At 43.3% G+C, this 15014-nt stretch overlaps 1 protein-coding gene across 12 annotated transcripts in view; it reads left to right on the top strand.

The window, feature by feature from the left end:
* The window catches only part of MYRIP (myosin VIIA and Rab interacting protein), a 373571-nt gene that overhangs the window by 332676 nt on the left and 25881 nt on the right, over positions 1 to 15014 (top strand). For 6 of the 12 annotated variants that reach the window (XM_065587122.1, XM_005278577.5, XM_005278579.5 and 3 more), the window contains 2 exons: positions 3453 to 3692; positions 14012 to 14074. In XM_065587122.1, the coding sequence (XP_065443194.1) occupies positions 3453 to 3692; positions 14012 to 14074 (303 nt within the window). The remainder of the gene's footprint in view (positions 1 to 3452; positions 3693 to 14011; positions 14075 to 15014) is intronic. The other 6 variants (XM_065587126.1, XM_065587123.1, XM_005278578.5 and 3 more) reach the window with 1 other exon arrangement.

Raw genomic sequence — 15014 nt, 5'->3', positions numbered from 1 at the left:
ACCTCAAGTTAGACAGCTCAACTTACACACACCCTTTTATCTCCCTAATGAAGCCAATACCCCTGTGGGCTAGTTGGTTGAATTGCTCTGCTAGGCCCTGATGCAATGCACATGGGAGTCACTAGAAAGACTCTCACTAATTTCAATGGACTTTGGATCAGGTCCTTAGAGAGCAAGTGTTTTAAGTGCTGCAGTTCTTGGTTTGAAAGGCTGGTGTAGTATTTTCAGTATCAAGAGGACATCTGGTCCAGTCAACCTCAATATGGATTCTTTAAACTAATTTGTGAATTTGGTGCCCCTGAATATTAGGATTTAATAGCACTGGCTTGTGCCGGGATAGTATAAATAAGGCTACTATTTAGTCACGGATATTTTTAGTAAAAGTCATGGACAGGTCATGGCCAATAAACAAAAATTCACACCCGTGACCTGTCCATGATTTGTCCTATAAATACCCCTGACTAAATCTTAGGTGCTCTGGGGGGCTCCAGGGTGCTGCAGGTGCTGGGGAGGGTGCGCTCCAGCAGACAGTGCTGCTGCACTGGGGGAGAGGGGACTCCGACACGCCACCACTGCTGCTGGGGGGGTGGTGCCCCGGTGCACCAGCACTGCTGCTTCAAGGGAGTGCAGCCTGGAGCCCCAGCGCCGCTGCTGCTCAGGGTGGGGGATGGCCCAGGGTGCTGCTGTTGGGGGGGGGGTGACCCAGGCCCCCATCGTTGCTGCTTGGGGGCGGGGGACAGTCCAGGGCCCCGCCACTACTCCGAGGCAGCGACCGGGACCAGCTGCCTGGGGCCTCCCAAGCAGCAGCCAATGCAGCTGGCTCTGGGGGCGCCCCAGCTGCTCGGGCAGCCCTCGGGTCACCCGCACCGTCCGCTGCAGAAGTCCTGGCGGTCCCGGAAACGCACAGAATACGTGACTTCTGTGACCTCAATGAAAGACTCGCAGTCTTAAGTTAAGTCTTATGTCTAAAATTCTTCCCTCAGACCTGCTTTGCCACTGTACCTCAGTCCTAACAGGCAATACCTTCTGAAATTTCAGTCTTGGCCTTTCTTGATTAGATTGTAGAGAATCATCTGATGGCTTTGAATACAAAATTGTCCAGTCTCTATTACTGTACATGGAGACCACCGGTGTCTCACTTGAGCTCTTAACCAGTGTTTGAAAACAGATCTGCATATCTGAAATATTAGTGCAATGATTAACCACACTGCCTAGCCCCAAATTAATTATATCTGTCACTATTCCGAGTTTCAAATTCAGGGATTCAGCAACAAACTCTGATCGTCGAGACAATATGAGTCCATGCCTTCCATTGCAAATCTATTGACAGACATGCAACATATTTCTGCACAATTTCTGTATCTTTCACCATTCCTGTTGACATTTTCCTACGAGGTGCCATTAGTGCAAGTGCTGGGTAAGTCTTCGGAGCAGGGAGAGGAGAAGGTATTTGAATTAAAGGGTTGGAAGGAGATAGGTCTTTTAAACATACTGAAAGTTCTACTGTAACATTGTAAAAATAGAGTGGAAACATTTCCATTTGAGGCTCTGTTCTTCAGGTGCAACCCCATCTTGTTCAGAACAATTTGGAAGCTCAAGTGATGAGAAAACTATTCACTGTGCAAAAACTGGTGCTTTGGTGGAAAAATTAATCCATTAATCTAGTAAATCCATTAAATCCAGATGGAGTCCCCTTCCATTGTGGCAGCCATTTTTGCAGCAACAGTGGTACCCTGATCCTAATTTTCAAAAACAACCTCCAGATTTGTGGGTGCAAATTAAATGTCCAGCTACCTGATTTGCATTATTAATTAGAGAGCTGCATGATCTCATTTGTGCTCACAAATAATGACAGATACAAAATTGTGAAAGGGCTCCACAGCAAGGTAAGATTTCCATCATGAGTAACAAAGCATAACTGGTCAAGTTATGAGGGAAATGTCAAAATTACCATAGTTTTTAGATTTCCAAGCGGTAGATACATCCAGGGAATACTGCATTTGGGAATGCAAACAAACTAGCCTCACAAAACAAATCTACTGTTCTGTTTCTTATGAATGGAAGCGAAGAATCCAGATTGTTAATCTCCCTGGCATTCTCCAGTCCTGTCAGTGGGAGAGCACCAGGTAAATAAGATTGCCTAGCTTGTTTTTCTTAGTGTCATAATCTATATTATTTCCTTTCTTAGAGTTGCCATCAATCATCTATTTATGCCAAGTGCTGTGCAGTTGCTGTTTGTGGATTAGAATCTGCGTTCTTTGTATCCTCTCTCCCCAGACATTTAGATCTATGACTGTGTTCTTTTTCAAAGAATTCCTGACACTTAGACTACGTCTACACTTTGAGCTAGGGGTGTGATTCCCAGCTCAAGAAGACATACTTGGGCTAGCTCTGATAGAACTAGTGTGCTAAAAATAGAACGTACTCATGGCATCACAAACCATAGGAGGGGCTAGCAACTGGAGTATGTTGGTCGGGTACATACTTCGGGCAGCTAGCCCATTCACCACTATTTTTAGTGCACTAGCTGGATGACAGCTAGCACAAGAACGTCTCCTCACATTGGGAATCACACCCCAGCTCGACGTGTAGCTGGATCCTTAGTACTGGGAATTGTGATCTGATATTTCTTCTCATCCCTACTGGAAGAGATGAAAAGTTCCATTTTTTAATGATAGCTTTCAGTGCTCAGAAGTGTCTCCATTTTGTAAAATGTGGGCCAGACATCCTAGAAAAAGTACTTATAACTACATAAGGGGATTTCTCCTTTTTCCATTTTGTCTCCAGACTGAAGTCCTTATCCTAACAGGTGCTAAGCACCATGACTGCCATTGTAGCTAACTGGAACTATGAGTGCTCTGCATCTTTCAGGATCAAATGCTAAGAAAACATTGTGCATCTAAAGGTTGAACTTGTTTCCAATAATTCTTAAAGAAGCAGTGTAGACCCATGGGTAGTACACCAGGCTGGGAGTCAGAGGACCTGGCTAGGAGACAGGACTTGAAGTCAGCCACTGAACATGTGACCTTGTGCAAGCCACTTCACCTCTCTGTCTTAGTTTCCTCATCTGTAAAATGACTCTGAGGATGATGATGTAGGGTTTCCTTTGTACAGTGTTTTGGTGAAGAGTGCTATAATATGAGAGTGTTTTATTATTTGCACAGAGGGAGCTCATTATTTATGGACCTGTTGCTTTATTTCATGTAATATGGAAAAGAGCAGAAAAGAGAAATATTATTGTCTTCTGAAAGTAAATATGCTGGGCATAGTCTACACAGAAGTAAAAATCTATCCGCCTAGAGATTCCTACTGTGATATTTTTCTAGATTTCCTGCAGAGAAAAGTGTATTTGTATGTATTGTGAACGTAAATGTAGCCTTTGTAGAAACCCTGTTGATTTTCTTTTCTTTGCACTTTATTTGAATTTTTTGCTATTTTGATTTTCATTGTAGGTTTCTGAGGATTTATCAGAAGCTGATATAAGCAGTGAGGATCAACACCATAAAATCAAGACAGACCTTGTTGAGGAAAAGCTTAAATCCGAGTTATTTGAACTAGCTGCTAAAATGAGTGACAAGGAAACCTCTTCTGGTGAAGAGCAGGAGTCAGAGCCTAGAACAGAATCGGAGACCCAGAAGGAAAGTTTGTCCTCAGAAGAAAATGGCAAAAATATTCAGGAGGAGTTGAAGAAGGTAAGTGAAAGGAGAAGAGGGATAATAGCTTAGAAACTAGAATCTTTAAAGAGGAGGTTGGAAAGTTACCCTGTTTATAGTGGAACAAGGGATAGAGTATATAATGTTCACTGGGAACGGCAAAGAGTTTAAACACAGTCACTTGATAAAAGTGAAACCCAGTCCTACAATCCTTGTGCAGTCAAAGCTCCCATTTCCATGAATGAGAGTTTTGCTTATGGAAAGCCTGCAAGATCAGGCCAAATGCAATTAATTTATGTTTGGTCCGATTCTCAGTTCATGGAAATCAGTGTAGTTCCATTGACTTTAATGAAATTACACCGTTGTACCCCAGCAGAGGATCTAACCCTTTGTTTTTACCTAAACACATATCGGCATCTATTTTTTCACCTCTGCTCATTAAGTGGTCAGTGAAAACCTTTTCAGCCTTTACCTGCTCTCCTTTACGCAGTATCATTTAATTGATGCTGATGCATTAGCGTCCTGTTGCCTCTCTATCTGGGTAGTTTGTGTGTCTCTTTAATGCTTTCCAGACCTGTTGTCATGTCTACTGATTCCGTTTTCTATCTGATAATAAGATCCCATATATATCAAAATGTTATACAGATTCTGAAATGCAGAGTCTCTCCTGACAGAATGTGTTTGATCCATTGTTTGTATGAAGTGTGCCGAAATCCAAAACCTAGAAGGGTATTTACCACCTGCTTTTTTGTCTGTCTTTATTTGAATGTCTTTTCATGTTGATTTATACCCATGGATCTGAATACGCCAGTGCTCTCTTCACCTTTTAATGTACTTCCCTCTATATTGATTAAATCCAGCTTTTCAAATGTATATGCTGGGCTCCTGTAGCCTGAGTTCCTCATGAAATGTGCGTGTGGTTTAGCTGATGACCAAGATGATTGTATGAGAGTGACACTTCCCGGATTAGTGAGGCACCTCACTACCACTTGCCCTCAGTGTGAGGAAGCCTTGTCGGTTCTTGCTGGGGGTCAGCTCTCCAACCCCACCAGCCACTGTTATGCAGATAAAACTACACAGGATCGTTTCAGGGGACAAGGCAAGATGTCACATTTATTATAACAACAATTTGATCTATAACCAATAGCTAATACCTACACACATACACACACACACACCAGATGTTCTGCAGCTGCTGGATAGTTACCAGTCCTGAACGTAGCTTGAGTCCGTGGCTTAATTTCGCAGCTTGGGTTCGTAGCTCATGGCAGCTAACTGGCCAGGAAAACCTGGCACAAGGAAGAGCCGAGTCTCTGTAGGGCATGCACCGATGCCCTTCAGTGTTGGCAGCAGAACGTTACCCAAAGTCTTCCATCTCACCTATCTTTTTAATAGGCTTTTAGTTTGAATCAAGAGTCTATAGGTCTTGCTGTGTCACGCTGCCTCTGGGTTCGGTGTGATTGATCACCCGTCAATTGCAGACGAGACTTTCAGCCTCGGACCTGACTTTGATCTTGCTTTAATTGTACCTTTGTTCTTTTCTTTTAGGGTGGACTCTTCTTACTTTGTCAGGGCTGTTGTCTGCATCTTCAGCCATTGGTGTTTGCACTTAACTCTATCAGGACAGGCTGGGGCTGGAAGTTGATTCCATTATTCATGCATACCTCATTCACATATCTAAACTAAACTAATAAGGTTACAGCAGGGTTTTGCAAAATGAAGGTTACAGCAGGGTTTTACAAAATGGAGTGAGCATTTCAAAATGGAGTTTGAGTTACAATATGGAGTCTTATTAAAACAAGGGTAATGAACAATTTACAATGTTGAAAGACAAACAGTAAACAAGAGTTACAATATTAAAACAGTAATAACCAAAAGAAACAATTTCATTCTTCAGCTCTACAACACGGGCAACAAAAACACTCCCCTGCTCTCTCGCTCTCTCTCTACTCCAGATTATTGATAGGCACACTCCAGTCTTTGAGCCCTCTGAGCAATCCCTCTAAAATACCCAGCTCCTGATCCACTAGACACAGAATTCACAGATCTGCTGCTCCCAAAGAAGAAGCATACATCATCGTACCAATTTCCTTTCAGATCACTGTTCCATTTAACACACAGGACTTACGTACTTGAAAACAAGTAAAAGTTTATTTAACGAAGTATAGAGATTTGAGCAGTAGAAATAGCAAGTCAAAGTATTGGAAACAAATGGTTACATGTAAAATAAAATCATAACATGTCTTCTAGAGCCTAGACTTACTTAATAAGATACTGTCTTGTACAATGAAATTTAGCTCACCCAACCTCTGCAGCGATTTCCAGCCAGGATGGCTGTGACCCTCCTTTCGTAATACAGAATGCACTGACAGTTTGGGCTGGTCTACACTGGGCGGGGGGGGTGATAGATCGAAGATACGCAATTTAGCGTAGCTGAAGTCGAAGTATCTTAGTTCGATTTACCTGGCCGTCCTCACGGCGGAAAGTTGACCGCCGCGGCTTCCCCGTCGAATCCTCTTACTCCTCCTGCCAAGGTGGAGTACGGGCGTCGATTCGGAGATCATTTTATCGCGTCTAGACGAGACGCAATAAATCGATCCGCGATAGATCGATTACTACCCACCGATCCGGCGGGTAGTGTAGACATGGCCTTTGTCTCCTCAGTAAAAGATAGATCCCCAGTGTACCTCAGTACATCTAGTTATACTACAAAAATCCATTGTCTTTACTGGGAAAATGACACTCCTGCCCTGCTGTTTTTGTTTATTCCTGCAAACCTTTTCTTATGTGAATTCACAATTTCTTCATTTAGGCTCAGTAATGCAATGGACTTAAATTGTGAGAGACAGAATACACAATGACCAGCCAGGGAGAAGCACAATGACCATCCTGAACTGGGGTGTTACCTTCTGGGGTGTTATCTTCTGGTGACCTGTCTTACCTTACAAACTTTAAGGACATAGTTCTCAGTATAGATATCTAATTCCTTAAATATCCATCTATCCATCCATTGCAATGATTATGATGATCAGTAAGGTACTGGCTCTCACTAGATTCCATGCCACTCTTTGGCAAACTGTTGCATAGATAGCTGACGTAGAGATCTCTGTAAACCCCTATGTACTCCTTATGCCTGGTGCCAGTTGGCATCAAGAGGTCCCCGGGTTACAGTGTGTGAGCAACATACTTAAGCTACAGTACCTTACAGTAAAAGTCAAGTGACAAAAAATGCTGATAGTCTAGGATAAGTTTGTAATGCCACTCAAATGATGCAGTGTTAGCCCCACACCTGAGGCTTCTGTTTCCCGTGAAAATCACCCAGCTCCTTCCTGCTCAGGGTCTGACAGTTCAAAATGAGTGACGATTCCACCTATATCTTTCATTTATTTAGGGTTACCATATTTCAACACTGAAAAAAGAGGACACTCCACGGGGGCCTGCCCCAACTCCGCCCCTTCCCCACCCCCGCCCCAACTCCACCCAGCCCCGCCCTAACCCCGCCCCTTCCCCAACTCTGGCCCCTCCTCTGAGCACCCTGCATTCCCCCTCCTCCCCCCCGCTCTGATCTTGGTTGGGGGTTGCTAAGTGCTTCCCTGCTCCCCACTCGCCCTGCAGCCCCTCCGCCCCTGCAGCCTCTGTGACCCCTGCTCCCCACTCACCCTGCAGCCCCTGCACCCCCCACCCCTTGCAGCCACTGCACCCCCCGCCTGCCCTGCCCCTGCACTCCCCCGCCCCTGCAGCCTCTGTGAGCCCTGCTCCCCACTCACCCTACAGCCTCTGCGCCCCCTGCCCCTGCGCCCCCCTGCAGCCTCTGTGACCCCTGCTCTCCACTTGCCTGACAGCCCCTGCACCCCCCAGCCTACCCTGCACCCCCCGTCCCTGCAGCCTCTGTGCCCTCCGCCTTCCCTGCCCCTACGCCCCCCTGCAGCCTCTGTGACCCCTGCTCCTCACTCGCCCTGCAGCCCCTGCAGCCTCTATGCCCCTGCCTACCCTGCCCCTGCGCCCCCCCTGCAGCCTCTGTGACCCCTGCTCCCCACTCGCCCTACAGCCCCTGCACCCCCCAGCCTACCCTGTCCCTGCAGCCTCTGCGTCCCCCTGCAGCCTCTGTGACCCCTGCTCCTCACTCGCCCTGCAGCCCCTATGCCCCCGCCTGCCCTGCCCCTGCTCCCCCGCTCACCCGGCAGCCTCTGCCTGCTGAGGGCTTCAGACACTCGGCAGCGCGGGTCCCTGCAGCCCCGGCCGCAGCTTCCTTCCTGCCGCCGAGCGCGTTCCCCGGCCTGTATGTCCCCGCCGGAAACAGCTCCTGCGCCGCCGGGTTCCAAGCTGCGCGGGGCAATGGGGCCACAGGAAGGGTGCCCCAGTGGCCGGGGGGCCCCCGCACGCGAGGGAAGCCCAAGACCCCCCCGTTCCCCGCCTGAGCATTGTAGCTGGGGCAGCTGGGCTGCGCTGCGAACCCGGCGGATCGTGCCGGGCGGACCCTGGCTTATGCCTCCCTATTTCCCCGGACATGTTCGGCTCTTTGAAAATTTCCCCCGGATGAGGATTTGAGCACCAAAAAGCCGGACATGTCCAGGGAAATCCGGACATATGGTAACCCTAATTTATTAGGAACTGTGTTCTCTGTGATTCACAGCCCTTTATTTTATGGATCTTTTGAGAAGGAACTGAAGTTGTTTTAGCAACATGGGCATCATATAGTGAGGAAGGGGAACTAATGATTTGTAGTCTAGGCTTTTTTTTAAAATTGGCTGTAGTTAACATAATTACATTGCAAAAAGCAATTTTGTGACAATGAGAACCTTGACATTAGTCTTTGCTATTTGTGATCGAGACCTTACTTCTGTAGTTTTGGGGGTGTACTTCTGTGAATAAGTTTATAGACCTCTAAAGCCACAGGAATGCCTGGGTTTTCCCTCTAACTTTAACCCTGAATAGATACTGGATTATTCATTATTTTTATTTTAGCATTTTAAATTATATATATATATATATATATATATATATAAACTATTTTATGCTTTTCTGTAATATTATCTTATCAGGAAGAAAGAAACTTTAAAAATGTACAAAAAGTGAATGTCCAGCATCCCTGGCTAAGTGTTTTTAAAAGAAAGTAAGGTCCTCCAGAGTTAGTCATCCAAGCCTGTTGTATATGTTTGTTTGTCTGTAATAAAGAAGTCAAGACTTCCCAACACTATTCACTAGTCATGGCCTCAGAGGAATTTATAGCGGAACTTGCTGAAGTCTCACTATATAGAAAAATGTGAGCTGACTTCATTCCTATTCTTGGCGAATATTTCATAGATGTTGTTTAATCTCTCTTTCAACTGGCTATCTACTTGTTGCAATGAAATACCGAAACTGAGAAGATCAGATACAAATTCAGGGCCTCAGCAACCCAAAGATGAAAAGTAATCTAAATTCATATAGCATATGTGATAGATAAATTATATAACTGATACCTTAGTCAGGGCCAGTGCAAGGAAGTTTTGCGCCCTAGGCGAAACTTCCCCCCACCCCACCCCCCTGGCAGCTAACCCCGCCCACCGCCCCCCCGGCAGCTAACCACGCCCACCCGCCCCCTCCCACCCGAGGAGCCCCCCCCTCCCCCGCCCCGCGGCAGCTAACCCCACCCGCCACGGCAGCTAACGGCCCCCCCCCACCCGGGGAGCCCCCCCCCCACCCGGGGAGCCCCCCCCCTCACAACAGTTACCCCCCCCCTTGCAAGCCTCCCCTCCACGGCAGCTAACCCGGCCCGGGGACACACACCCCCCCCCGCCCCCCCCGCAGAAGCTAGCACCACTCCCCTCCATGGTAGCTAACCCGGCCTGGACACACACACACACCCCCGCGGAAGCTAACCCTGCCCCCCTCCATGGCAGCTAACCCCTCCCGAGGAGCCCGCTCCAGCTCTCCTCTGCTGAGCACACCGGCGCTGCTCTAATTCTCCTCCCCTCCCAGGCTTACGGCGCCGATTGAAGGAGACTTAGAGCGGGGGCTGTGTGCTCAGCAGAGGAGGCAGAGTGGAGGTGATCTGGGGTGGGGAGTGGTTCCCCTATGCGCCCCCCCTGTTACTGCGGGCGGCCCTCCCCGTGCCCCCCTTCTTCCCCCCTCCCCAGCTCACCTCCACTCCACCTCCTCGCCTGAGCGGGCTTTTAGGCGCTCTAAACCACTAGGCGCTCTAGGCGGCCGCCTAGTTTGCCTAAGTGGTTGCACCAGCCCTGACCTTAGTAGAGGAAGATCCCCAATAGGAATAAACACAAAAAACAGAAATTTTGGTGCCTCAAAATTTAGGTGTTCCAACTTCAGACACCTTAAAGGGGCCTGATTTTCAGAGGGTGAATGTTCAGCCCTGTCTGAAAAACAAGCTCTTTTTAAGGTGTCTTAAGCTGAGCACCCGAATTCATTACCCAGTTTTGAAAATCTTAACCTGAGATTCCAGATGTCAAAATTGGGTGCCCAATTTCATATTCGGGTACTGAAAGTGGCGCCTACTCTACGTGTCTAAAGCAGGTGATTGGGTAACTGATGGCTGGTTGCAGCTCCTGAATGTAGAATTGGGCACCCTATTTTAAGCATCCTTACTTGAAAATTGGGCTGTATGTGAGATACTTAATTTATGAAAGACTAAGGCAGGAGGGGGATAGCTGTATATGCTAATGACATCCTCAATATTGCAAAACCTAAACATTCAAGCTCCAAAAAATCATGAGATTGGTTTAAGATTACAGTATTATTAAAAATAATAAATGTTGGGATTCTATTTATTTGCTTTCTGGTTTTTGAGCCTTTTAGGTTCATATTTTCAAGCTTTTTTCTGCAACCATGAGAGGTAAACACTTTTTAAAAAAAAGAACAGAAGTTGGGAATCTCGCATAATCCCATGATTTCATGAACTGATGCTTTAAGAAAAACACATTATATCAAGAGACCGGCAGTATAGTTGTGAGAACTGGCAACACTGAGTCTTCAAGCTACTGAAATGTTGGTATTGGCTTCAGTGGATCTTGGTGAGTGCTCAGCACTTCTGAAATCAGGTCATTTACATTTGGATGTCTAAATACGAGTTTAGAGCCTAACTTTAGGACACAAGTTTGAAAATGTTGGCCTTGAACATTTTACTTGATATATGTGGTATTCCTGAAGATTTAGTCTCATACACAGACATTCTTAGAGCCCATTGCATAAGTTCTGTTTTAATAACTTATGCGTTATGCAATATACGTTTCTCTTTCTAATTAGATTGTCTGGAAATTAACCTGGATTTACTCTTTATATCTTACTTCTTTTCTTCTTTTCCTCTAAAAACTTAGCAAAATATTTCAATACCAAACAAACAAACAAAATATTGAAACCATTTTGTGGAAGTCTTAATGATACGATGCTGGGAGTAACATTTGTGATAAGATGCGTATTTTAGCTCTCTTATTTGGTATATTCATGAGTAGTAATGTTCCAAGTTTATCATTTGCCCTGGACAACAATTTCCTCAACACTAGCCCTGAGATTTGCTCTGCGCTCTGCCCCACTAATCAGAAGAGCTAGGTTTTACAGAAGCATGTCATATATTATAAAAAACAAACTTTCTTGGCCTGTTTACAGGTCATCATTATATCATTAAAACCAAAAGAATTTTAAAAATTTGCGTTATTTGTCTGTCTATTTTTGTTTACTTCTTCTATTTCTTTTTGCTTAGGCCATAAAAATAGAATAACTAATTTCACTCTTGCAGCCAGTTTAATTTTCCCTACTTATGCTTCAATGTTTGGATTACAGTCTAAGGCCTCAGTTGAGCAATGCGCTTAAACTCTTGAAAAAGTCCATCCCTGTTCAGGAAAGCACATAAGCAAATGCTTATTAACTTCAAACCTGAGCTTTGTCTTCTATCTTTTGGATGCTGGTCATATGTGCTTTCCTAAATAGGCATGATTTTCTGAATCAGAACCTGCAAGTTGATTTGTTTAAAAATAAATACTTCCCTCGATTGTGAGCTGCCTGGGACAGTGACTCTCTCTTTCATCCTCACTCATTTGTACAGCACCAAGCACAGTGGATCCCTGTTTGGATCCTCTGCAGAATATCACAATATAACAATCATAAAAATTCCTTTTCCATTAAAATATTCCTTTTTAAAATTCATGGAAACCTTTCTACTTATCTTAGATTTTATACATTTACAAAGCCTATATTTGGGGGCAAGTGTGACCTGCCAGTGTCCTCTTAATTCAGATTGTATGCATCAGGGATAGGTACCCACTTGAAATAAAGAATATCTCTCTTATAGTGACTGATACGCAAACATGTCAATTTGCATTTTGAAAAACACCATTACTTGATTCTCTACTATAAAGTGACCACTATGCCCATGAGATCATACTTCCATGAACAACCAACATCAGACATAATTGTAGGAAAAATGCATTAAAGTCTTTTTCTAATGTGGCAAAAATCCTAGGGGACTGCACCTGGGTTATTGTCCCTGTCCATCAGCAAGGAGAGGAGAAAATTTACCAACTTCCTGGGAAGGAAGAGAGAAGCCCTGACAAACCCCAAAGGCTGTGGAAAGCTGCCAGTCATAGAGGGAGGAGATGACAGCTGGAGTTCATTAAGGGAAGTTGTGAAAGCAGAAGTGTGGCCAGGGAAAAACTCATTCCCAGTCTGGACTTCGTCTGAAGAGGAGCTGCTGTTTCCAGGGTCCAGCTATGGCAAAGCCTTTATCCTCATGAATGGGAGTAACCTGGTAGCTACAGTCTCTTTTAAAGAAAACATTAAGATACCCCAGTAAGACTCAAGACTTATCTACACATGAAAGTTAACCTGGAATAAGATAGGATGTGAATTTAAAGTGGATTATCCCTTCCTGATTAACTCTGTGTGTGGACACTCTTATTCCAGAGAAGGAGTACTTTATTCCAAATTAGCTTAATCCATTTACAAAAGAATTAATAGAAAAAATGCATGCTAAGTGCAGATATCCATGAGCTTTATAAATATCTGAATGACAGCTGCTCTACCTAAAACTGAGGGCTTGTCTACATGGGGAAATTCACCAGCATATATTCCAGAATAAGAGCATTGGCATGGGGAGTTATATCAGTATTACAATAGCAATATAATTATATGGGTATAATTATGCCAGTAAATGTCCCTATGTAGACAAGCCCTGAGAGATGTTTTTCTTATTAAATACTTTACACTTGTGTGTGATACACACAGAATAATTCTTGATTTTGGTACATTATGATTCATATTATTATAATTAAGACAATCTTATTTTATCCTAAAGCACTTCACAAATTGTATGCACACAGCATCATAGATATGGAGTCATCTCGGGGGGTGGAGAATGACAACCAATTCACGCACTCCATACTGAACAACAGTGTGGGGTGAAATATTTTAGCTAAGGATGCCAGGGTACACACTTAAAAGAAAAAAATTCAAAAGCGAATATGGATATTGGGTTCCCCCAATTTTGAATGCCCAAACTGAGACACCTTTTGTTGAGGTGCTGAGCACTGACTTCATTTGGAGTCGGATCCAAGTCATGTCAAATTGGATACCCAAAATCCATGGTCACTTCTGAAAATTTAGTCCGAAGTAATCCCCTACAGCACATTAGTAACATGAATCTTTATAGATTTCTCAATACAAAAGGTTCACCTTCTTCAGAAGGAACTTTAGAAGTCCTTTTATTAAGATACCAGCACTGGCTACACATAAGAAATGTACCGTGTAACAAAAGAAAAAGTATAGAACTCCAGGAGACTTTGACTTACTAAAAAAAAAAAAAAAAGTCTTTGCATCTTGAATTTATTTCATCAGCATCTGATAGAACTTGACAATGATATAAGAAAGTGAGATATTAACATTGTTGACCCTGGACTCTCACGCAGTATTTATTGCATAGTTGATTGTTGCCAAAAGAAGCACAGAAATCTGTTTTCAGAGAGTTGTCATGTGGGTCCAAAAGCTATGAATGCAAGTTTCTTGTTTCTCAACTTCACTAAAGAACTCATCTGTCTGGAGCCACTTTCTTTAGTGATGATACAAATCATTATTTCAGGTTTATTTCATATTATCAAAAATGTATCCTGAGAATCCAGACATTTTGCAATATAGCCGTCTTTAATGAGCTATGCTACCCTGAATCTTGCAGATAAAAAGAAATAGACAGTGCTTTATTTCATATATTTTAGTTACACGTGTAAAATATAATGGTTTATTGTATTTTATATTCTTTTGCATCTTATCCCTTATCTTAATTCCATAGTTCTCTGCAAGCAAGTTGTCTTAACCTGTTTAGGAATTAACCTATCTTTTCTGCCTTTCTATTTAATTGCTGACCAACTACCTAGGAAAAACAAAAGGCTTTTGATCTCCATTTAAAACTGCAGGTTTTATCCTCAGTACTACAGCAGGTGAGAGTGCTTTATTTTGTCCATGTTTTCTTATTCAGTAAAAGGGATCTAAAAATGATATTGAGGGTTTCCATATTTCCAGAGCAAATTTGTTCTCTTTACAAGTCAAGATAATGTTTCTGACTATCAGCTTTGAAAAAATATAGATCTGAAAAATCAAGCTTGTTTGTCTGGCTCATGCCTCATCACTGGTAGGAAAGAAAAGATTATGCAATCAGAACTTAGCAGACAATTTGTTGATGCTCCATGAAACAGAAGAGTCGTCATCTTGCTCTTTCTTAGCTGTATCAGGAGGAAGAACTTGTTTTATTAGTAAAGTAAGAAGAAGCAGAGGGCAGATATGTACAGTAGAACCTCAGAAGTACAAACATCTCGGGAATGGAGGTTGTTCGTAACTCTGAAATGTTTGAAACTCTGAACAAAACGTTATTGTTCCTTCAAAAATTTACAACTGAACATTTACTTAATACAGCTTTGAAACTTTACTATGCAGAAGAAAAGTGCTGTTTTAATCATCTTAATTTAAATGAAACAAGTACAGAAACAGTTTCCTTACTTTATCAAATCTTTTTTTAAAACTTTCCCTTTATTTTTTTAGTTGTTTATGCCAGATTGCATACTTCTGGTCCCCAATGAGGTGTGTGATTGACCAGTCAGTTCGTAACTCTGGTGTTTGTAATTCTGAAGTTCTACTGTAGAGTAAAAAAGTTGCTACTGTCATAAAGTTGTTTATTAGTGGATTTTACCATAATGAAAATCTTTTTTTAAAAATCAGAAAAAATAAATAAATAAAAAGATGAAGAATTAGATGAGGTGAATTACAGAAGTTTCTGACTACAACCACACTTAAAGGTCTCGCTCTCTCTATCTTAATTTTTTACAATCAAGACACTATGTAGGGAGCGTAATAATATACCTTCCCCACTTTTTGCTACTAATG

Source organism: Chrysemys picta, chromosome 2 (assembly GCF_011386835.1).
Source record: "Chrysemys picta bellii isolate R12L10 chromosome 2, ASM1138683v2, whole genome shotgun sequence".
In the NCBI taxonomy this organism is placed as follows: domain Eukaryota; kingdom Metazoa; phylum Chordata; order Testudines; family Emydidae; genus Chrysemys; species Chrysemys picta.
Note: the sequence above shows the minus strand (reverse complement) of the source record. Positions and strands in the feature narration are given on the sequence as shown.